We start from the raw sequence: 23,052 nt of genomic DNA on the forward strand, positions 1-23,052 counted from the left end.
GACAGGCGGCAGCAGAGCTCTCCTTTCTTCAGGCCTAACCGTAGGCGTCCGAGGACTTGCCTTCACAGAGGTTGGAAAGCGCTACAAGGTGGCCTCCCAACTCAAAATGAGAACCAGGCTCGTTCGTGCGACAGTCTCTGATTTTCTGGAAATACCAGAACGAAATACCAGAATGAAAATACTAGAACTGCGCGCGCGAGCGTGAAGCGGCGCAGGCGCGACTTGGCCACCTCTAGGCGACCGGCAAAGAAGGACCGCCTGCGACCTGAGGAAGAAAGCCCCTAGCGCCGGCCGAGCGCTGTCTTTACCCTTGTCCGGCTTCCCTCGGCTCGCAGTCCGGCCGCCCGGAGGGGTCTCTTCCCCCAAGGTCCCGGCACCTGCGCCCTCATGGCCGAGGTGAAGGTGAAGGTGCAGCCGCCCGACGCGGATCCGGTGGAAATCGAAAACAGGTAAATCGGGGAGTGAGGCTCGTTCCCCGCCTCTGGAGGCCCCCTTTCTCCCGGACCTTTCTCCCGTCTCCGGAAGACGGCACTCTTAAGAAGTTCAGAGCGAGTCGGACAGTTGACGAGATTGTGTGGCCGGCCTTTCCCTGGGTCTGTCAGGGAAGCTGTCTACTCAGGCGCACCTTTCCTTAAAGTGATCCACGCCCAGAGTGAAGACTCGGCGTTTCCCCCCGGGAAAGTGTTAGTCGCTTGGTCGTGTCAGACTCCTTGCGACTCCATGGGGTACTGGTGTAAACACGTTCTGATCCAGGATCGCCCTTGTTACCAAGGAACTCCCGTGACGGAAGGTTTAACCAGACTTAGGGTGCAGTTTTCGATTATGAAGCAACAGACACCAAACGGTTTGAGCGCGATAATTAAGTGAAGGTTTTAGGGCACCCAACGCATCTTACGCTTACCCAAAGCATCTCCCAAAGCATCTCCAATACTTTGGCCACCTGATGCGAAGAACTGACTCTTTTGAAAAGACCCTGAAGCTGGGAAAGACTGAGGGCGAGAGGAGAAGGGGACGACGAGGATGAGATGGTTGGATGGCGTCACCGACTTAATGGACATGAGTTTGAGTAAACTCCGGGAGTTGGTGATGGACAGGGAGGTCTGGCGTGTTGCAGTCCATGGGGTCGCAGAGAGTCGGAGACGACTGAGCGGGTGAAAACTGAACTGAAGCATCTTACAATTTTATATTCTCTACCGTGCACTGAACAGAATTTATAAAGACCCCAGCTTTTTTAAACTGTTATTAATAACACACATGATGATCCTGTGACAAGGTGAAACTCGAGGTTTATTTTTGTTTGTTAGGGATAATTCCAAAAACAGGTCCCAGTTGTGGTGAATTGTCCTAAAGAAACTTTGACTTCCCTCCAGAAGTGTTTGATCTGCCTCCTGCTTACAGACTTATGGCTACCCAAGGCACTGTCTCTTCACTTTGTCATACTTGTTGCATCTGAGAAAATTGAAGCCTCAGCTTTAATGTGTTTTTCTGTGTTTTCATTTGACTTTTGTCCTAATTTAAAGTTCATATGAATAAGAAATGCTTCTCTTAAATACAATAAAAATGCAAACGTGTACTTCAAAAACATCTTCCTCATTTTTAACGTGCTTTCATTCAGAACCATTGTAGAAACCCAGATTATCTGTCAAATGTGAAAAAAGGCACACTTCTAAACTGTTCTGCCTATATTTTTCCCCTACTGACTCTTGAACTAGGTAAAAACATGAATATCATTAATTCTTTTGTTCCTAGGATTATAGAATTATGTCACCAGTTCCCTCATGGAATCACAGACCAAGTAATTCAGAATGAAATGCCGCATATAGAAGCCCAGCAGCGGGCAGTGGCCATCAATAGACTGTTGTCCATGGTAAGGTGAATCCATCTAGTTCATGTAATTATTTATATGTTGTGATTGTCATTACTTTCTGTTATGTAGAATGAAACCATTCTCAAAAGTGTGGTAGGTTGTGACTGATAAGACTTCAAACCAGGAAACAGCTCAGACTCCCTAAACCAAAGAAAGAAGTAATATGCATTTTTACAAGACAAATAATTGTATTTTAACTGTTATATTTAGTAATTTGTCACTAAGGTACATACTGGCATACATGTACATTTAGGCATAATCTGTTCCCACCTTCTGTTTACTTCTTGCTGCTGCTGCTGTTAAGTCGCTTCAGTCGTGTCCGACTCTGTGTGACCCCAGAGACAGCAGCCCACCAGGCTCCCCCGTCCCTGGAATTCTCCAGGCAAGAACACTGGGGTGGGTTGCCATTTCCCTCTCAAATGCATGAAAGTGAAAAGTGAAAGTGAAGTCGCTCAGTCATGTCCGACTCTTAGCAACCCCACGGACTGCAGCCTACCAGGCTCTTCCGTCCATGGGATTTTCCAGGCAAGAGTACTGAAGTGGGGTGCCATTGCCTTCTCCGTCTTGCTGCTAGTAAAGACAAATATATAGTAAAGGCTTTGGCTCAAATACATAAACTAATATGAAGATTAAAAGACAAAAATGGAAAAATCAACTATAACTACAATAAACAGCTAAGGGATAAACATGATGATCGGGAAGAAATAGACAATTTCTGCAGACCAGATTGTAATTGTCTGATTACTAATTCAATTTTAGTAGTAAAATTGAATTATTAATCAAAGCCTCCCAGCAAAGAAAAGTCCAAGACTGGATAGCTTCACAGGGTAGTTCTACCAAACATATAAAGAAGAGCAAATACCTATACTTATCAAACCATTCCAAAAATTTGAAAAGGAGGAAACACTCCCAAATTCATTCTACAAGGCCATCATTACTCTGACACCAAAATCAGACAAAGATAATAGTAAAAAAAAAAAAAAAAAAAAAATCAGAAGCCAGTGTCTCTGATGAATATACATGTAGAAATCCTCAACAAAATATTAGCGAACCACATTCAATGATATACAAAAAGAATCATACACCATGATCAAATGGAAATTATTATAAGAATGCAAAAATGGTTCAGTATGCACAAATCAGTTAGTATAATACACCACATGAAAAGGAAGCTTAAAAGTCACATGATCATCTCAACAGATGCAGAAAAGACATTTGACAAAATTCAACATCCATTCATGATAAAAACTTATCAGAGTTGGTATAGAGAGAACATACTTCAACATAATAAAGACTGTTTCTGGCAAACCCACAGAGAAGATCATCTTCAGTGGTGAAAAGATGAAAACCTTTCCTCTAAAATCTGGAAGACAGGAATTCCCTGGTAGTTCAGTAGTCAGGACTTGGCACTTTCACTGCCAGGAGCCAGGTTCAGTCCCTGGTTGGAGAACTAAGAGCCCACAAGCTGTGAGGCACGGCCAAAGAGAAAGAAAAAATCAGGAGGACGACAAGGAGGCCCACTCTCCCCACTTCTATTTAGCATTGTATTGGAAGTCCTAGCCACTGCAGTCAGATATGAAAAAGAAAGCATACAAATGGAAAGAAGTGAAACTGTCCTTACTTGCAGATGGCTTGATACTATATAAAGAAAATGCTAAAGTTTCAGTCAAAAAAGCTATTAGAACTAATAAGTGAATGCAGTAAACTTGCAGGATCAAGATTAATATACAGAAATCTGTTGCTTTCTTACACACTGATAATGAACTATCAAAAAGAAGAAGCTAGAAAACAGTCTCTTTTAGAAGTAACATAAAAGGAGTAAAACAGCTAGAGACAAACTGGTGAAAGACCTAACTTTGAAAATTCTAAAACACTGATGAAGGAAATTGAAAATACTACAAAGTAATAGAAAGATATCCAATGGTCATGGACTGGAGGATTTAATATTGTTAAAATGTCCATATGACCCAAAGCAATCTACAGATCTAATGCAATCCCTATAAAAATGCCCAGGACACTTTTTACTGAACTAGAACAAATAATACAAAAATGCATGTGAAACAGAAAAGAGTCCAGATAGCCACAACAATCTTGAGAAAAAGAACAAAGCTGGAGGTATCATGCTCCCTGACTTCAGACCGTACTACAGTATGATTCTGGCATAAAAAGAGACATATAGATCAGTGGAACAGAATAGAAAGCCCAGATATAAACCCATCCACTTAATGGTCAATTAAGACAAAGGAGGAAACAATGCATAATGGGGAAAAGAGTCTCTTCAACAAGTAGTGCTGGGCAAAATGGATAACCACATGTAAAAAAATGATATTAGGACATTTTCTCACACCATATATAAAAACAAACTCCAAGATGGATTAAAGGCCTAACAGTGAGATCAGAAACCGTAAAACCAGAAGAAAACATAGGCAGAACATGCTCTGACAGAAACTGTAGCAGTATTTTTAGAGAAAAGCAAATCAAAACAATAAGGTATCATCTGACACCTGTCAGAGTGGCTATCATGAAAAAGACCACAGACAACAAATGTTGGTGGCAATGTGGAGTAAAGGGAATCCTTGTACTCTGTAGGTGGTGGGATGTAAATTGGTACCACCACTATGGAAAGCAGTATGGAGGTTCCTCAAAAATACTAAAAATAGAACTATCATACAATCCAGCAATTCTACTCCTGGGTATATATATCAATGAAAACAAAAAGACTAATTCAGAAAGGTATATGCACCCAAATGTTCCTTGGTGGCACAGTGGGTAAAGCGTCTATCTGCCAAGTGGGAGACCCGGGTTGGATCCCTGGGTCGGGAAGTTCCCCTGGAGAAGGAAATGACGACCCACTCCAGTACTCTTGCCTGGAAAATTTCATGGACGGAGAAGCCTGGTAGGCTACAGTCCATGGGATTGCACAGAGTTGCACACGACTGAGCAACTTCACTTCTCAAATGTTCATAGAAACATTATTTACAATAACCAAATGTGAAAGCAACCTAACTGTCCCATCAACAGATGAGTGGGAAAAAACAAACAAACAAACAAAAAAAACAGATGAGTGGATAATGAAGATGTAGCATATATATATAGATAGAGATATACACACATACATATACATACAATGAAATACTACTCAACTGTAAAAAAAAGAATGAAATTTGCCATTTGCAATAGCATTGATGGACCTGGAGGAGGGTATTAGTGAAATAAGTCAGAAAGACAAATACTATATGTTATCATTTATGTGTGGAATCTGTTGGGGATTTTTTTCCCCGGGACTTGGAAGTGACGAACCTGAAAGAATGACACTCGGACAGTCTCTTGTAAGGACTGACAAGTTTATTTTTGTAGTCAAGTTTTTTTATAGAAGCAGGAACAAAGAGCTTAAAGTATACGGCCAGCAGAGCGCATACGGGGTTAACACATAATCAGTAAAAACATTTTAAGGACAGCGTGTTCTAAGTGACTCATGTGCTTATCCCATAACCCGTTTTTTCAAGTAACATATTTATTTATTATTAAATCTTGGCGCCAAGCATAACCAAAGGCAGGAGATGTTTTTTTTGTCCGCAGTACACAAAGCCAGGTACTTTTGGCCCTTCGCCATTTTCCCAAGGACTTTTTCTTAATATGGCTATTTTGTACTACGCTTCCCAACAGAATCTAAAAAATAAACGAATATGTTAATAACAAAACAGCCTCACAAATACAGAGAACAAATTAGTGGTTACCAGTTGGGAGAGGGAAGTGGGGAGGGGCATAAGAGGTGAAACAGGATGTGTCGTACAACACAGGGAATATAGCCAACATGTTATAGTAACTTTAAGTGGAGTACAGTCTATAAAAACTTGAGATCACTATGTTGTACACCCGAAACTAATATAACATTACTTCAATTAAAAAAAAAAAAAGCAGCGCACCAGATTGCTGAACCCTGTTCTAACCAAAAGAGAAGGAGTGTTGTGATTTCTAGTTGCTTCACTATGGTGAAGGTCTTCAGCTTCTGGAAGCATAGAGCAAGGGATGCTGGGAAGTGTGGTGATAAATGTTTTTGTCCTCAGACTCCATTTTCAGCCTTTTTCTTTCTGTCTGAAAATTATCCTCAGCAGTCACCTGTTGCCAGTCCTGCAGTGGGCAGTGGTGAAGCTACTCAAGAATTTTAAGCAAGGGAGTAATTGTTAATAAATCACTAGTGTTGCCGATTTTAGCTCTTAAAGTGAAAATGAAAGTGAAGTCACTCAGTTGTGTCCGACTCTTTGCGACCCGGTGGACTATAGCCCACCAGGCTCCTCCGTCCGTGGGATTCTCCAGGCAAGAATACTGGCATGGGTTGCCTTAAACTATCTTCAAATTCGTTCCCCTGTTTTCACTCCTCCCACCCCTATATGTGTTCAGGCTCTTGGCTTCTACTTGAACTGTTAGGTGCATCTTAACGGCCTTCCTTGCTGCGTGTGCCTCAGAGCAACCTGCTCTGTCTTAAAGGCAGTTCTGACCAAGTTACTCTCCCACCAGAAACCCTTCTCTCAGCTCTGGAGATTCAAATCCAGACTCCAGGGTTTACCACTCTGAGCCCCTGCCTTCCCCACCGACCTCATCTCTCTGCACCCCCAGCCTCACAAGTTAGTTTTCATAGGGAACAGCTTGTTCTCTGTTCCCTGGCACGTCACGCTGTTCTGTGTCTCAGGCCTTTGCTCATGCTGTCTTCCCTGCTTTAGAAGGCCCTTCCTCCTTTCCTCACACACTGACCCCTCATCCTAAGACTCAACTCCAGGCAGCACCCCTGAACCAACAGGCTGGGCCAAAGCGGCTTTCCTGGGAGCCCATCCCCCCCTTCACTTGGCTCTGTCCTCATGCCACCCCAATGGTATTGAAATCAGCTGTGGAGTTCTCTCTTGGAATTCATGTCTGTCCTCCCCACCCCAAACATGTTCCCAGGACAGGTGTTCATTAAACGTTCATAAACTAAATTAAACAACTAAATGAAACTTCCAAATTGGGCTTTGTGGTTCAATTTTTTCCACTTAGGAGTCTGGGGGAGGGAGGGAAAGGACTGCTGTTCACCCATATACCAACCTGATTCCAAGTTACGGGTCTGCCCAGCCTTGACTCATGGGAACCTCTCTCAGTGATGCTTCCCTGAACTGCCAGGAGCCCAGTGGTACAGCCATTGGCGTTCTCACAAGTTCAGACTCAAGGAAATGGAAAAGCATGGAATCATTATGTCAAAATATTTTTGCATGAATAGCCTTTATCTGAACTTTTTAAAGATGTTGTATTTTATTATATTTATTCAGTTTACTTGAATATGAATTTTTATTATTCTAAAGCTGCTTGTTTAAAGTTCTTATGCATTGATCTGATAACTAGGCTAGGATCTAACATGTAGGAAATTGTTATGTATTAATATTTGAGGAAATGGTGATATAAAGAGCTAAGTTTAAAAAATATACATATCACATGTGATATGTAGGGAAAATCTTAAGTACTCGAGGGAGGAACTGACAGTTATACAAGGTAGGATATTTTAGTCTGTGTAAAATATTGAAGAGTGCATTAATGGTTGCCATTGGATTTGATATGTCTCCAAAATAGTTCACTGCTATTTTCTTTCTTTAAAAAAAAAACAAAACTTTAGGGTCAATTGGATCTCTTAAGGAGCAATACAGGACTTCTGTATAGAATAAAGGATTCTCAGAATGCTGGGTAAGCACCTGATTTTTTATTTTTAATATTGTAAAAGTAATATATGTTTGGGTGGGAAAGGCCAGTACAGAATTGCATCATGTAAACCTGGTCCTGCAAATCATCTCACCTCCCACAGGAGTTCCATTTCCCAGAGATAGTGACTCTAAATAATTTGGTATATATCCTTCCTTATAGGTATATATAAATATATATAGATGATTATATATTTATATACCATATATTTATATATAATCTCTTTTCTTTTTTTTTTTTTTTTTTTTTAACAAATTTGGATCATGCTATCCATACTGTTTTGCAACTTGTTTTTTTTCACTTACTGTATCTTGGACATCTTTTCATTCTGGTACATACAGCCCTGTCTCATTCTTTTTAAGGTAAGCCCTTTTGGTAAATAAGTCAATGTGATGACTTGTCTACTCATTCCTTTAAGTGATTATATGGATGATTAGATTAGTCTGTACCTCTTTGCCTTTTTAATTCTGCTTTATTCCCCTGCAGTAAAATGAAAGGATCAGATAACCAAGAAAAACTAGTGTATCAGATCATAGAGGATGCAGGAAATAAAGGTAAGTTTTAGAGGAACAAGCAGAAAAAACTTGTCTCTCGGACCAGATATTAGGGACAGAGATCCTGGCTTCCCACGGTGTAGAGTAGTCAGTTCAGTCTGCTGAACTTTGTGTTCAAAGGAGAAGAAAATATAACACACATACTCACACACGCATATATATACATATTTATAATGTACATATGTTTGAAGGACACCCAAGAGTGATGCTGTTGTTGCCTCAAAGGAGGCAGGAACTAGATGGCCATGGGCAGAGATGGAAAGAAACTTCTGAATTCTGAACCATGTACATGTATTATCCGAAGCAAATAAATGAAAACTGAAGGGTTTTTTTATCCTCACTTTCTAAATTTTGGAAGCCTTCGTTTCTTCCTCTTATCTGTAAATTGTGGATCATCACATCTCTTTGGTTTTTGTAGGAAACCATGGGACACCTAGTGCCCCATGGCATTGTCTGCTGTAGCTCCCTCCACAGCTGTTTAGTTCCTCTCCTGTCGCCCTCAAAGTACGGGATCTAAATTGCTGTTATTACAATTTGAGACCTGTTTGAGTCATTGATATTAGCTTCAGCAATTATGATGTAACCTAAAATTGTACAATTTTTATATGTGTTAGGAAGTTAAATTACATTTTAAAAATAAATATGAAGACAGCATTCTCTATTTAAAACAAAATCTTTCTATCTTATTATGCCTTTTTGTTGGGAAGAAAATACAGCAAAATATTTTTACATAAATTCCCTTTATACGTATAATACTTATTACGTTCTTTGAAAGAAAAATCGTAGCTTTCTGCACAGGTTCTTAGTGACTGTAAGAACTATAATCTTTCTGTTTTCCAAGTATAGTGGACATAAATATACATAGATGCTCTCATAAAGGTTTTTTTTTTTAATTGCTCTCCATTGAGGATGGCAACTGACCATGACCCAAACTTAAGTTTGTTTTTCACAGTATATGATCTAAAGTGAAATTTATAGAAAAGAGAGGCTGGAATGTAGGAGGGCACGGAAAGGCCAATGTATGTTAATTCAATGACATCAAGATTTTCCTTCCTTTAGAAAAATGTCCCTTATCATATGATTTTTAAAAGATGCCATGCTAGCATTCCAAGAAATTTCCAGTTAGAAAATGGAGCATACAACTTTTTTGCATATTTTTGTTACTTTATCTGAGATTCTTACCTGTGCATCATTTTTCCTATAGCAATGCTCCAGGATTATATACATATTTTGCTAGATTTACAATGAGATATAAGCAATGGGAAAAGAAACACAAATCCTATAGTATTAAACTTACTTTACTTTACTTTCTTACAGGAATATGGAGCAGAGATATCCGATACAAAAGCAACTTGCCATTAACAGAAATTAACAAAATTCTAAAGAATTTGGAAAGTAAAAAGCTTATCAAAGCCGTTAAGTCTGTGGCAGTGAGTAACAGTCTCTTTTCTTCTCTTGAATGCTCGCTGTACGTATATTGCTCCAAGGATATTTCAGGTGTTTATCGTTCTTTCGGCTATGTCATGATTTAAAACAACTGATCAAAAAACATTTTCAAAATTGTAGCTCATATTGGACCATTTGGAGATACTGCTTTAGTCCATTAGCTGTAACAGATGTACTCTGATAATGTCGGGTGTTAATAGGGGAAGCCAAGCACAAGGAGACTTGGTATGCTGTCCTGTAGTCACAGTAATTCTGTAAATCCCACACTGGTGTGAAATATAAAGCTTTGGGGTTTTTAAGTCTTAGTTTTGGAAAACTGCTTTGTTACCTTTTAACCATCTGCTGTGTGTGTGGTTTTTTCCCCTAGGCCTCAAAAAAGAAGGTGTATATGCTCTATAACCTGCAGCCAGACCGCTCTGTGACAGGTGGGGCCTGGTACAGTGACCAGGATTTTGAATCTGAATTTGTGGAGGTGCTTAACCAACAGTGTTTTAAATTCCTACAAACCAAGGTGAGCCATAACTGAGGAAACATCCCTCCAAGTGGTTTTTCTTTTTTTTTTTTTAAGTTTTTTCATAAGGAATGTTTAATCATACATATTGTATCTTATAGGAATTGAAAATACTGTAATTGGTCCTTTTTCCTAAACAAAATAGGTCCTGTTGTTGATTATCCTCTATAGAAATTGTGTTCAGAAGGTACTGGTATTCTTTATGAAATTTATATTTCTACCCTGATAGGCAGAAACCGCACGAGAAAGCAAACAGAATCCAATGATACAAAGAAATAGTTCATTTGCTTCATCACATGAAGTGTGGAAGTATATCTGCGAATTGGGAATCAGTAAGGTCAGAACCCAGTCTCTAATTTTCATCTTATTTTTTAAAAACTTTTGCTTCATTGTAGGGATATGGTTTACACTGTATTCTAAACACATCTGGCCCAGACCCTCTTCTCAGGTGATACCTGTGTACATTCTACAGAACCCGCAAAATGTAGAACCCACTGTCCTAAGCCAGGCAGGCAAAGGCAGTCCGGGCCGTCAGGCACTTTCTGAACTGTATGTCCTTGAGCTTGGGCTCCAGAGCAGCAGGGTGGAAGCCTGGCCATGCATTTCACTATCAGATGCAAAAGTCTGTTCTGACAAGTTCTTGACTCCCCTGGGGACATTTCAACATATGTGCCAAACATCCGTCATGAGTATCGGTTGCCATTTATTGGTAGCTTCCTACTTAGGAGATGTAAGTGGCACTGTCAGCACATTCTTTCGAAGATCTGTACATATGGACACTGTGCTTACTTGCCCCTCACCATCAGAGAAGATGCTGAAGTGGCTGCTTGGACAAGTCATTTTCATTTCTGCTCTCCAGTTCTCTTTTATTTAAAAAAAAACAACACAGGAATTTGGACTATTTGCTGTCTAAAGTACCTTTCTGCTTAAGCATTTTTATAAATCTCCATCAGATTCTTGCTAAAGAAATGTGACAAGTCTAGATCCTCCTTAGGAGGGCGAAGACATCAGCAGATGTCAAGCTCAGCAGTGAGCTCAGTGCTGTATCCCTGGAATCTGAGTGGTCTACTCTCACTCTGGCCATTGTTCAACTTCTTCGTGCTTTCAGTTACTGTAGCATAATCCTTCCCCACTTCATCAAGAATTGTGACCTTTTACTGTTATCAGCACCCTCCAGAAGGATGACTTCTTGTTTTGAGTCCTTTCTAACATACTGCTTTTGTAGGTGGAGCTGTCCATGGAGGACATAGAGACCATCTTGAATACACTCATTTATGATGGGAAAGTAGAGATGACGATCATTGCTGCCAAAGAGGGCACCGTTGGCAGTGTGGACGGACACATGAAACTCTACCGGGCGGTCAGTCCCATCATCCCGCCCACAGGCTTGGTCCGGGCGCCCTGCGGACTCTGCCCAGTGAGTTAAAATGGCTTCTCTTTCTACTTTACTGCCTGCAACTGCAGATGCCACCTAACTTAACGTACCAGCAAGAGCTGCTGAAAGCACCATGTAACCTTGATGACAGACCTTTAGTGAGCATGTCATCACCTTACATTCTTCCCTATAATAACCACCTTAAGGAAATTGGTTTTCTGCTCTTGATCCCAAAATGCACAATTCTTTTCTTAACCTTTTATTTTTTATTGGGGTATAGCCGATTAACCATGTGATAGTTTTAGATGCACAGCAGAGCGATTCAGCTATACTTATACATGTATCTATTCTCCCCCAAACTCCCCTTCCATCCAGGCTGCCACATACATTGAGCATACATTGAGAGTTCCCTGCAAAATGCAGTTTTTGCTGAGGGCTAACCATTTCACCTAAGTAGGGAAGGTAATGGGGTTTGGTGAGAACCTGCTGTGGGCCAGACATGTTTTTGAAAATGTCTGTGGTCTCATAATCCTCCTGCACCCTTGGAGCTAGTGGTATTAGTTAGTGTGAGGGGACTTAGGGCAAGGAAGATTGAGAGCATTCAGCTGAGACTTGACAACCAGGCCTCACACCCGGAGGTGACGTGTTCTCCCTTGTAGCACGCTCACGCTCGTCATTTGTTCGTTCCCACCCATGCTGCAGGCTCTGTCCCTGCTCTTGTGGTGTGTATATTCTCGGACTGCCTGTCTGCTTTCTCTTGTCTACAGCTCGTGCCCTGGTTTCAACTCCCAGAAAAAAGGCTACTCTGTTGGGAATTCTATTTAGCACTTCCACAAAAAGGAAGGTGACTAAATATGAAACACTTGATGAGTTAAGATTAAGTCATTTGTGTGTACAGATCTCCAATCCTGGACCGTTGCCTGCCTTCTGCCCAGTGGACAGGTAGACTAGTCAGCTTAGTGCTGTGGCAAACAGTATCCGTCTCACTCCATGATCAGAGCAGGTCCTCTTCCAGGACCTAACCTTTCACTTTGAAAGTTTTGTTTTTAATATTGCTTTAAATAAATGCTTGAAATATTGGATATTTTGTTAGAATTTTTAGTTTTAGTTGATATTTAAGACATTACCTATACTAATTTTAAAACTTGAGTTTGAATGTAACCTTTTTTCTTTTCTAAAGGTTTTTGATGACTGCCACGAAGGTGGTGAGATTTCACCATCTAACTGTATTTACATGACAGAGTGGCTCGAATTTTAATAGAGAACTATGAACTTTGCTGACGTTTTGCAAATGAAGTTACTTCAGGAGCAAATAATTTAATTCATGATGGAACATCACACTCCCTTGAAAGCATTCAAGGTACAGACTTGCTGCTACAGAAAAATATTTTTTTTAATCTATGAAGACTAAATTTATATTGCTAGTGTAGCCAGCAGGGTATGAAACAGATAATAAGGTTAGTGGAGAAATCCATTCTTCAGTAAGTAAAATACTTAGAACCTCTGGAAGACCACCTGTTGGAACTTTCGAGATTTCTGATGATTCACAAGAAAAGAAGCCAGCGAGTCAGTATTCGCCAAGGACTGTGATAATGGCCAGAACTTTAAAATGCCTGTTTTAAAGGTGTTTATCAAGGTCTTCATTGGGAATTTTTTACATATGGCTCAGTGTCACCATTTCTGTTTTCTCCACGGTTTCATTGAGAAGAAACGAAAAGGGGGGAAGGAGGAATAGCAGAGGAGGACGCAGACTTGGAGCAAGAGGTGGGAGACAGCAGAGCATCCCTTTCCACACACTACTGATGCCTTTTTATGTCAGAAATATTCTTTCTGAGGATTACATTGGTGTACTTACCTCAAACCCAAACGGTGACTGTTGTCAAGGACATGTTTTCAGTGCATAAATGTTCATTGTTCTCATCCTAAAGGGAATATCTTCCCTGGCTCTTCGTTGTTAGTCTGTGGCTCAATTGTATTATTTGCTAGAATTTTCCCCTAGATTCTTATTTAACTAAAATTAAAACTAAAAATAATCCATTGCCTTCCATTCCTTTTGGGGGGGAAGGGAGTATCATTCTTCTTTCCTTATCCTGTCTTCAATTTGTTTCCATATTGTCTTAAATATCATGGTATAACAGGTCTAAACTAAGCAAGAAGTTGTTATAACTGTCCTCAGCTTCAATAGCACTTTCAGTCCCAATCCTCAGGTGAGCAGAAAACAATAGGTCACTTGATGTTTTGTTGCACAGAATTCAGCTATAGGGCTTTTTAGGATCTCAGCTGTCGTACTTTCACTTTGTAGCGCCACTTAAAGGTTTCTGTGTCCAGGTCAAAAGCCAGGGGCCAAGGGAAAGGAAAGTTACTACTGGGGCCTGGGTTCAAACCTCAGTTTGGAGAACCATCACAAGGGTTATTTTGAGATAAATAGTAAAATAGAACTCAGCTCAGGAACCAGTTTGTAAGAACCATATAAATTCTGTGGTGAGCTCTATAGAATTAGCATTTCATGACACAGGTGTTTGAAACAGAGATCATTTCAATTATTGGGTATGTGTAAGATCCAGAAGGGTCTGGCTGCCAGAAACTACAGAGGGCTTCGGTTCCCCTGAGAGTGGACTGGTAGGATGAGTATCTGCCTTCCTGGGACCTGGCCTGTAAGAGTCAGAAGTGGAAAGAAGGAACCAGTTTGCGTTTTAAATACAGATTTTTTTTAAAATACAGATTTTGTACTATATCTTGAGGGCCAGAGATTGTTTAAAGTTGACAGTCTGTGGCTAAACCAGAAGTATTCCTTGCCTACCAGACTAAAGAGTCCCTTTAAACTTTTTCCCCTTAGCCTGTTTTTCATTCTGAATATTAAGAAGGAAAGAGGTGATTTAAAAATACAGCACCTCTGATGTTGGTTACATGGATATTTACAGGAATAAGTTCTGACCAGAACAAACTGTGGGGCTCTAGGCTCACAACACCACAAAGTCCAACTGGACGTGAAGTCCTGCTTCTCACAGCTGATCTCCGTTTAGTGTACGGCATTTTGCTCACCTGAAAATAGATATTCCCTGGAGTCTGTCAAAGCCCGTCTCTGCTTTATACTGATCTGTACGTAGAGTCAAACAGAGAATTGTGAAAGGCCACGATCTGATAGTTTTCATGAATAGTTCATGTGGGATTCTGTCATGTAACTTCTCTGATCTCAGTTTGGTGATGAGTAAGTTTTATAGGGCGGTAATTTTTATCGTGATCAACTAAGCAAACCAATCAAAAGTAACTCAATGGAGTCACTTCGACTGTGTTGGTGGGTGAGGGAAGAATGTATCATGTGCTCTAGCACAGCGCTGTCCAGGAGAACCTTCTCTCAGGATGGAGATGCTCTGTATCTTTGTCCAGCAAGGCAGCCACTAGTCACCCATGATGGCAGAGCACCTGCACTGTGGCTTCCGTGAATGAAGAACTGCACGTTGTCTTGCTGGCTCCCCGAGGCTACTGGCTGCCATGCTGAGTGGCACAACTGGATTGCCATATGGCTCCAAACTCAAGTTACTTTTATAGGAATGAAGAATAGCGAAGTTAATTATTTTTCAATTTTATGTATTTGTTTTTTTCTACAGAGAAAGAGTACAACAAAGTATTATGGACTGTTATTTGTATAAGTTTTTACTTTTAAGAAAGGACTGCAGAAAACAAGAAAGAACATACATAGAACAATTACTACTGCCAAATAATTCAAACAGAATCAAACTTTTGATTACAGGCTTGGTCATATCAGTGCTACACAACCTCTCTTAAGAAAATTATTCAACTGATTTATCTACTTTGCTTTTCACTAACTCATCAGATTTATTTTTAGTTATAAAAGACACATTCAGCACAGCAAACTCAGAACATCCCCAGCTGTAGAAAGTAAAGAGATGCCCACCACACCATACCTACCAAGATTCCCAGCCCCCTAAGGTAGTTACTGCTGAAAGCTTAGAGACTGTCTCCTGACTTTCTAAAAGCACATTTAGAAATCAAGACTCTTCAGCTTCAAATGATAGCTTTGAATCTTCATGAGGTGTAAATGGTGGGAATTCACATTACTGAAGCAAGTGTCAGGTGTGAATTTACTGGAAAGTGTTTGAGGCAATATTTAGGGATCATCATAGCCAAAAAACATTGGAAAATGAGAAAGGGTTTTTTGAGGGAGTGTGATTAGAAGAAAAATCATGGAAAGATGCTAAAAGAGATCTCAAGGCCCATGGAAACTGAAAGGTGGAGCACTTTACAGAACAAAACTTGAGGCGTGGAAAGATCATTTTTTAAAATATTTAAGACTGTAACAGAATCCAAATTGTTCCCATGACTTTGTCCTTTGACATGATGTCTGTTTCTCAGGCTTTTCTCAGGCTTTACAGAGAGCCATTTACAGCACCTGGCTAAGGGAATACCTAAGGCAGAGGTCACACAGGGATGGCCTGAACTTTGTGTCTTGCAGTGTTTGTAAATTTATTTGCACTGTAGTTGCCAACTAACATAACCTGTATGTCTGTGGACTGAACATAATTCATGTACATACGGATTTTATATATATATATATATATATATATATATATATATGCTAAGTCACTTCAGTCGTGTCCGACTTGCGACCCCATAGACGGCAGCCCACCAGGCTCCCCCATCCCTGGGATTCTCCAGGTGAGAACACTGGAGTGGGCTGCCATTTCCTTCTCCAATGCATGAAAGTGAAAAGTGAAAGTGAAGTCGCTCAGTCGTGTCCAACTCTTAGCGACCCCATGGATTGCAGCTTAACAGGCTCCTCCGTCCATGGGATTTTCCAAGCAAGAGTACTGACACAATAGTCCCTAAATTTAAAACCCACTGTACAAATTTGTTTTTATTGAAAAATCAGAAAGATTGGCAATATCTTGGCAAAAATTCCCACATGGCAACAGGGCCCAGGAGTTTTCCCTGTTCATTGCCCGGTTGCCCTCAGCGGTCTGGCCCGATCCTCGCCGATCCAGTCGGCTCTTCTCATGTTCACCACCTGCCCCTGCACACCCCTGCCTCCACCTCCTTATGTGTCACTCTCGGTGTGTTTGAGGGTGAGGGGTCAGGTGTCAAAGGGGAAGGACTTGGTCTGGGTTAACGTCTGGGGTCAGCTCCCAACTGAAGAGTGTTCAGAGCTCTTCACCAATACTGGGCCTTCAGTCATGTTTTCTTTCCCCGAAAACAAAAGTTTTATGTCAGAGAGCAGGGCAGCTCCTTCATCGTAACATGAAACCTGTTTTAATCCGAACTAGGGGGTCAGGAAACCTAGGTTTTGTTTCTGTCTTACTCACTTTGGACAGGTAAGGGTGGTTAAGCTGTCCCCTGTCCCTTTCCAAGTGGGGAAAAGAATATTTTAGGTCACAGCAATTTGAGGAGATGTAGATTCTGTTGAGAACAAAAATGCTGTTTGAAAATTGAAACGTGTTTTTTTAGGCATTTGGGGCCTTAATTGGATCTGTTTTATGTGTCAGTATTCACGTGATAATAGAGATTGTCGACTATTAATAATCTGATAGTTGCCCTCCTCCCATGTTGGTACGCAGACAGCAGGAGCCATCCTGTCTACGCTGGTACTTTCAGCATGGACCCGACTGCACTAACCAGTTCATGAAACTCCGTGTTCTGGAAGTGGCCGCGGTCAGTGAATTTGTACAATTTGGCTTCCAGCCTGTCGGCCACTTCTTGTTGTTCCTTCCAAGGAAGGAAAGGGTCATCAGTGGAGCCAAACTGCACAATGTGAGGGCAGTTGGCTTTGATCTTCTCCCACTGCCAGGGCCGGCTGAAGTAGCCTGTGAGAAAAACACTGAGCATCTCAGTGCCGTGGACCTTTTCCACTCTAGCTGCTCTAGTGAAGACCACAGCAGGGACATGAAGAATCCGAACCCCACTGTGAGTTTGCCGATCTGTAGGGCTTGATACTGTGGCTACTGGTGAAGAGGGAAGGTGTGGTTCAGGGGCTCAGTTCTAGATTGTGGATTACAAGCTGGTCCACTGCTCTAAGTGCCTACCTTATATCTAGATGGGTGGTGAGTATTTCTCATGTGCGATTAAACGTCTTGTTAGCCTGTCCGAAGACAGTGCTGTTTTATCATGGAGGCCCTTGACTACAGGAGGGGCTCTCCCCGGGGTCTCTGCCTTCAGACTTACCGCTTGCACGCTCGTTCGCATCCCCCAGGTCAGATGTGTACGCAGCCACTAACACGAGAGCATACACCCGGTGGGTCTCGGCGTACCTGGAGAGACAGGAATGACGTAGCTTATGTCTAGTGTTAAATGTAATTCCCAGAAAGGCAGTAAGCCACCCAAAGTCACTTGACTCAGCTTACAGAAAGCACGTGGTGCAGGCTGCTGAGCTTGGTATGAAAAAGAGCAAGCAAACTGCAGAAGAACTAGGAGCCCAGCAGGCAATTGCCTTACCTGGGCTACCTGAGCTTCTACTCAGTTCTCAAAGTAGTGCAGGCCTCGCCTGGACTAAGCATAACAAGGGTAATCATTCATCTCGATGTGTGGGTGCAGCCACCTTCAGCCTGCACTGGCTTTACCTTTTGGTTAACACGCAGTTTCCCTGGCTCGGCCCCAGAGCATCTGTTCAGAGGACTGAGAGCAAGGCCCAGGAATCAGCACTCTAAGGCATGACACCTCCCCAGCCCAGGTGACAGGTGCGGGTGGTCTGTGTCCTACTGCAGAACCTTGCCTGTCACACGATGCTCTACTCTGTGCTGTTACTCGTTTGCATTGTGTCACATCTGTTCCCCGCCCCAGCAGGTCTGGGCCTTCTTGCTGTTTCTGGCCCTGTTCCCTCAAACAGTGCCCAGCAAGCAGACGCTCAGCTGATGGTGTAGGTAGTTCCCTCACTGAGCAGAGACTGGGGTCAGGAAGGGGCTCCTGCCTTTAAAGAAGGCACATGGTTATTAGCAGTGGCCTGAGAAAAATTGATCTGGCCTTGAGTTGGTACAGATTTTGGCGTAAAGTGATTTCTTCATTTTCCAGACAACCCCTTGCAGCTTGTGAACACTACGACTACCACAATTCTGCAGATCCACATCAGAAAGCATTCTCGTAGCTTCAACAGGTGTGGCTTACAGGTTATGGAACCTGGCAAGATTTCTCTGACAAACAATTCATGTGACATCCTGAGAGACTGAGTAGGACAAGAGGCCACACAAAACAATAATCCTTTGTCATCCAGCCTCACAAATGAGGAAACCCAACCGTAACAGGCTATTCAGCCAGCTCTGTCCTTACTCTAGGCCTTAGAAGCCTGCAGGGTGACGTTCTAATAGGGCAGCAGGAATGTGCCCGTGAACCCCGAGGACTGGGGGTGGGCGTGGTTGACAGCCTCCACCTTTCCACAGGGATTTACTGAGCACCTACCATATGCCAGATACTCCTCCAGGCACTGGGGTTTCGGTGTCAGAATAACAAAGTCCCACCTAATGGAGTTTACATTTGAGTGGCAGGAGACAGACAAGAAATGAATAGGATGTCAGATGATAAAAAGTGCTATAGATAATAAGGGGCATCACAGATATACAGGGGGTAAGATTCAGTGAGGTGAGGTGAGGTTGCTGTTTCACAGGGAGTGATTCCAGAAGGCCTCACTGGAAGGTGACGTGGAGCAGAGACTTAAGAGAGGAGAAGGCCATGCAGGTTGTCTCAGGACTAAGTCCAGGTAGGACGATGGCCAGCACGGGCCTGAGGAAGGTGTGTGCTCAGAGTGTTCAAGGACTGCGGTGAGGTCTATAAGCCAGGCAGGGGGCAACTATGGGGCGATGGCAGAGATGACATGGGTGGTGGTGGTGTTCAAGGCCAAGGTATTCTTCTGGGGGGGTCAGGAGCTGCTGGGGTTTGGAGGCACTCTTGTTTTAAAAGGATCACTGTATCCGTGTCTGAGTGGATTAAATTTCTTTAATCCACTAACCAAGCCAGGAAGAAATTAGGACAGATCATATTACTACTTCTGAGGGCGGCACTGTTTCCTCTGCAGTGGAAACTTAGGACATGCACCAGCTATTTCCCAGGCAAGCACGGCTGCAGCCCATGGCAGGGGTGGGGGAAGGGGTGACATTCAACAGGGACCAAACCTCATGGCTGCGATGGCCCCAGAGCTGTGGCCAATGATGATGGTCTCCTCGTCACAGTGCAGCTCCGTCTTCATGAAGGGCAGCCAGATGCTCTCTCGGGCTGTGACTGCAGTTCAGGGGAAAGGAAGAGTCTGTCACTCAACAGGGGCAGTCTTAGTTTAGTCCTGCCCACCCTTCTAACACAGGATTGCTCAGTAAACTACAGGATCCCAACAGGGGATGGGGCTTTTTTCATGGAGCCAAAGTTTTCTGTGTTGCTGTTGGAAAGACTCATATCTGTAGTTTGGGTAAATAATTTTTTTTATTTTTTTACCATGTTCTTGTAACGAAATACTAAAGAAAAAATACAACTCTGAAGTTTTAATGTAAACTTTCCAATTGAAAAACAGAAATCCTATTGAAAACATTGTCTCTCAAGTTGACGTCCACAAATACTCTTTCTTTCCAAGAAGGAAATTCCTGAGACAAGTCACAGACATGCTCAGAACAAAAGTGGCAAAGTTACATTTTCTATTATTAGGATCTCATAGAGATGCTATAACTTTTGTCACATCTCTGCCTGAAATGAAAAACCCATGAATTCTGCCTGAAAATATTTGACTTATAGAAGGGAAAATCAAGTTGCTTACAAAGTTGAAAATTAAGTTTTACCAACCCTGGGTGCTCTTCTTGCTCCTCCTAGAACTTTCTATCACGTCTTTTGGTTTGTAGCCTCCTCCCCACAAATACTTGCCATCATTCATCCTGAGGTATGTATTCCCTTCGGCTTCTCTACCAGAAAATGGCAAGATTGAAACCCAACAAGAGTAGGCTTTTTTTAAAGATACATTTAAAAAACTTACTTGGGTCAGGCATGTTTTTAGACGAACACTGGAAACCAGGTATCTACAATATGAGGGGGGAAGAAAAAACTATTATAAGGCACTTAATTACAACTAGTAATGGCTAATAAGAAATGAGATACCTGATATGAGCTTTATCAATTCAATAAGTATTTGCTTCTATTATGAAATGAAGTGGGTTAAATGGTATAGGATTAAATATGAACAAACAGTCCCTCCTCATGAACTGCCACCTGTCAGTAGTTCTCTATCCAGCCAGCTCTGCAGATCTCTATATGTGCATCTACAAATCTCCATTTATCACCACCGGTGTATATGTAGACAGAGGGCTCCAGACAAACTCACCTGGAGCCAATCCGACTATGCTCCAGGGAATAGGTAAGATGTGGCACGCAAAGCTGGTACAGAGAGTGGGAGATCCCATCCTCCCGGACAGCTTTTCTAGCTCCATCGTGGCTCTCGGCCCTAAGCCTGAGATTTTATTGTAGACCTGCTCTGTTGCTGCTGCTAAGTTGCTTCAGTCATGTCCGACTCTGTGCGACCCCATAGACGGCACCCCACCAGGCTACCCCGTCCCTGGAATTCTTCAGGCAAGAACACTGGAGTGAGTGGGCAACTCAGGAAACAGTCATTGCCTAATTACGGAAGAGGGTTTAAAAAAAATTCAATCTGCAGAAGACAACACAGATGCCATTGTTATAAAACTCACAAAGAAGCCAAATTTACCAAGGTATTGTTTAAAGCATACATATGGACGTTGAAAAGCACATTTTTTTCAGAGTGGAGTGAATTTAAAAACAGACAGGCTTCCCTGGTGGCCCAGAAGGTAAAGCGTCAGCCTACAATGTCAGAGACCTGGGTTCTATCCCTGGCTGGGGAAGATCCCCTGGAGAAGGAAATAGCAACCCACTCCAGTACGCTTGCCTGCAATATCCATGGATGGAGGAGCCTGGTGGACTGAAGTCCATGGGATCGCAAAGAGTTGGACACGACTGAACAACTTCACTGGTTCACTGGCTCAGAGGGCAGGGAAATGGGATGGAGGGACATACAGGTGGCTCTGAAGGTATTGGGAAGGTTCTAGATTTCGGCTTGGTGACAGGACTCTCAGGTATTGATTACATCGTGCTTCAGGATGAACACACGTGTTACGTACATCCTTTGTATATATCAACATTATGAATTAAAATATTTAAAAGTCTGAAGCAGAGAGCAGAGGAGACAGGTAAATTATCTGAACCTGCAGGAGATACGGGGAGTGGGCGTTCTCTAGTTTCTAGAGGTGAAGCTAGGACTCTAGCCTTAGAGAAGCCCTTCAGCCTGCTTCACCAGCCCAATTTCCAGCCCTCCTTGCAGTCTTAAGACAGGGCGGCAGGGCTTTGCACACAGGGGTCGGAGCGGGGCGCCCTGCGACGCCAGGCCGACCCTCCCAGCGCAGGTCGGCGCGGCTCCTACCTGCTCCAGCTCCCTCTTCACCCAGCCGTACCACCCGTGGGTGGCCACATCCTCGACCCCATTCCCCGGAATGATCACTGCCTTGCAGGGAGCCGCCATGTGTGCAGCAGACCTATGGTGCTCCGGGGCCTGATCAACCGGGTAGCCTGCCCCGTGGCATTCTGGGAATTGTAGTTCCGGGGTGGCAAGCGCGTATTCCTGCGAGCTGCTGGTCCACCTGCTCCACTGGAAGCACGGGCAAATCTTGAGGGGTTCCAGCAGATGTAAACCACTAGTGTTCTCATCCCCCCACCCCCTCTTATTTGGAACTGAGTGTGGTATTCCGAGAATGTGTTATCTCTTACCTAAAATTAATAATATTTCTATAGAAAATGTGTTTTCGTTTCCTAAAAGCAGAACACAACCCGCTTTATTAGTTGCAGATTCCTGATTTCAAAATGGTTCTTAGTAGAATAGTCAGTATCAGCCAGTAATAGTCAATAGCAGCAGGGGAATGGGGAAAAAAAAAAAAGAATTAGGACTCAAAGCCTAGTTATTAAAAAAAAAATTCTTTGCTGAAACCCTTTGGGGAGTTCTGTGTTTTGAGGGGGGGCATGAGCCACTCATTACCTTGAATCAGGCCTTCAATAAACCTTTCTCTACTCCAGGCCCTGATGTTTCAATATTGTTTGGCCTAACTGTGTATCAAGCATATTAACTTGTGTTCACTAGCCTGTCTATGGGCCTGTATATCCAAAACATTTATTGTTTCATCCTGGGTTTTGTATTGAATTCTTCTCAGGGTGTATGGTAGGTCAGAGGCTCTAGTGGCTCATGACTGATCCCTGTAGAAATGGATAGCAGACAACGTTCTTTGTTTTATATTCTGTTTATATCTATGTCTTCATGGTTGTAACCAAGAAAGGTCTTGGGACATCCCTGGTGTTTCAGTGGGTAAGAGCCCACCTGCCAATGCATGGGACATGGGCTCAATCCCTGGCTCAAGAAGATTCCATGTGGCACGGAGAAATGAGCCAGTGCACCACAACTACTGAGCCTGTGCTCTAGAGTCTGCCAGCCCCAACTACTGAAGCCCATGCACCTAGAGCCTGTGCTCTGCAACAAGAGAACCCACTGCAACTGAGAAGCCTGTGCCCAACAGCTAGAGAATAGCCCACATTGATT

The 23,052-nt window shown here is 42.6% G+C and overlaps 2 protein-coding genes across 3 annotated transcripts; one reads left to right on the forward strand and one right to left on the reverse strand.

The window, feature by feature from the left end:
- The first annotated feature begins 78 nt into the window (after positions 1–78).
- Positions 79–13,512, forward strand: POLR3F (RNA polymerase III subunit F). Of its 2 annotated transcripts, XM_055544085.1 has the most exons (10): positions 79–449; positions 1,750–1,867; positions 7,509–7,576; positions 7,933–7,953; positions 8,078–8,145; positions 9,463–9,575; positions 9,959–10,102; positions 10,332–10,439; positions 11,328–11,519; positions 12,658–13,512. In XM_055544085.1, the coding sequence occupies exons 1-10, from the start codon at positions 388–390 to the stop codon at positions 12,733–12,735; spliced, it is 972 nt and encodes a 323-aa protein (XP_055400060.1). In that variant the 5' UTR covers positions 79–387; the 3' UTR covers positions 12,736–13,512. The 2 variants fall into 2 exon arrangements, with proteins under 2 accessions (XP_055400060.1, XP_055400061.1); XM_055544086.1 differs by lacking the exon at positions 7,933–7,953 and having other exon boundaries at positions 84–449.
- Positions 13,513–16,054: 2,542 nt separating this feature from the next.
- Positions 16,055–22,025, reverse strand: RBBP9 (RB binding protein 9, serine hydrolase). Its single transcript, XM_055544088.1, has 5 exons — positions 21,889–22,025; positions 20,434–20,476; positions 19,592–19,697; positions 17,655–17,740; positions 16,055–17,296 (listed from the first exon to the last, which is right to left on the reverse strand). Exons 1-5 carry the CDS (start codon positions 21,985–21,987, stop codon positions 17,070–17,072), a joined length of 561 nt encoding a protein of 186 aa, XP_055400063.1. The 5' UTR covers positions 21,988–22,025; the 3' UTR covers positions 16,055–17,069.
- Between the last annotated feature and the right edge of the window lie 1,027 nt (positions 22,026–23,052).

Source organism: Bubalus kerabau, chromosome 13 (assembly GCF_029407905.1).
Source record: "Bubalus kerabau isolate K-KA32 ecotype Philippines breed swamp buffalo chromosome 13, PCC_UOA_SB_1v2, whole genome shotgun sequence".
NCBI classification, from domain to species: Eukaryota; Metazoa; Chordata; class Mammalia; order Artiodactyla; family Bovidae; genus Bubalus; species Bubalus kerabau.

Bases quoted from the DNA above. Each gene is read 5' to 3' on its own strand.
- POLR3F (XM_055544085.1), top strand. From the start codon at position 388: ATGGCCGAGGTGAAGGTGAAGGTGCAGCCGCCCGACGCGGATCCGGTG. The intron at 8,146-9,462 runs GTAAGTTTTAGA...ACTTTCTTACAG, and splicing joins AGAGGATGCAGGAAATAAAG to GAATATGGAGCAGAGATATC. The intron at 10,103-10,331 runs GTGAGCCATAAC...CTACCCTGATAG, and splicing joins TTAAATTCCTACAAACCAAG to GCAGAAACCGCACGAGAAAG.
- RBBP9 (XM_055544088.1), bottom strand. From the start codon at position 21,987: ATGGCGGCTCCCTGCAAGGCAGTGATCATTCCGGGGAATGGGGTCGAG. The intron at 20,477-21,888 runs GTAGGAGCCGCG...CTCATATTGTAG, and splicing joins TGAAGAGGGAGCTGGAGCAG to ATACCTGGTTTCCAGTGTTC. The intron at 19,698-20,433 runs GTAAGTTTTTTA...CCTGAACTGCAG, and splicing joins TAAAAACATGCCTGACCCAA to TCACAGCCCGAGAGAGCATC.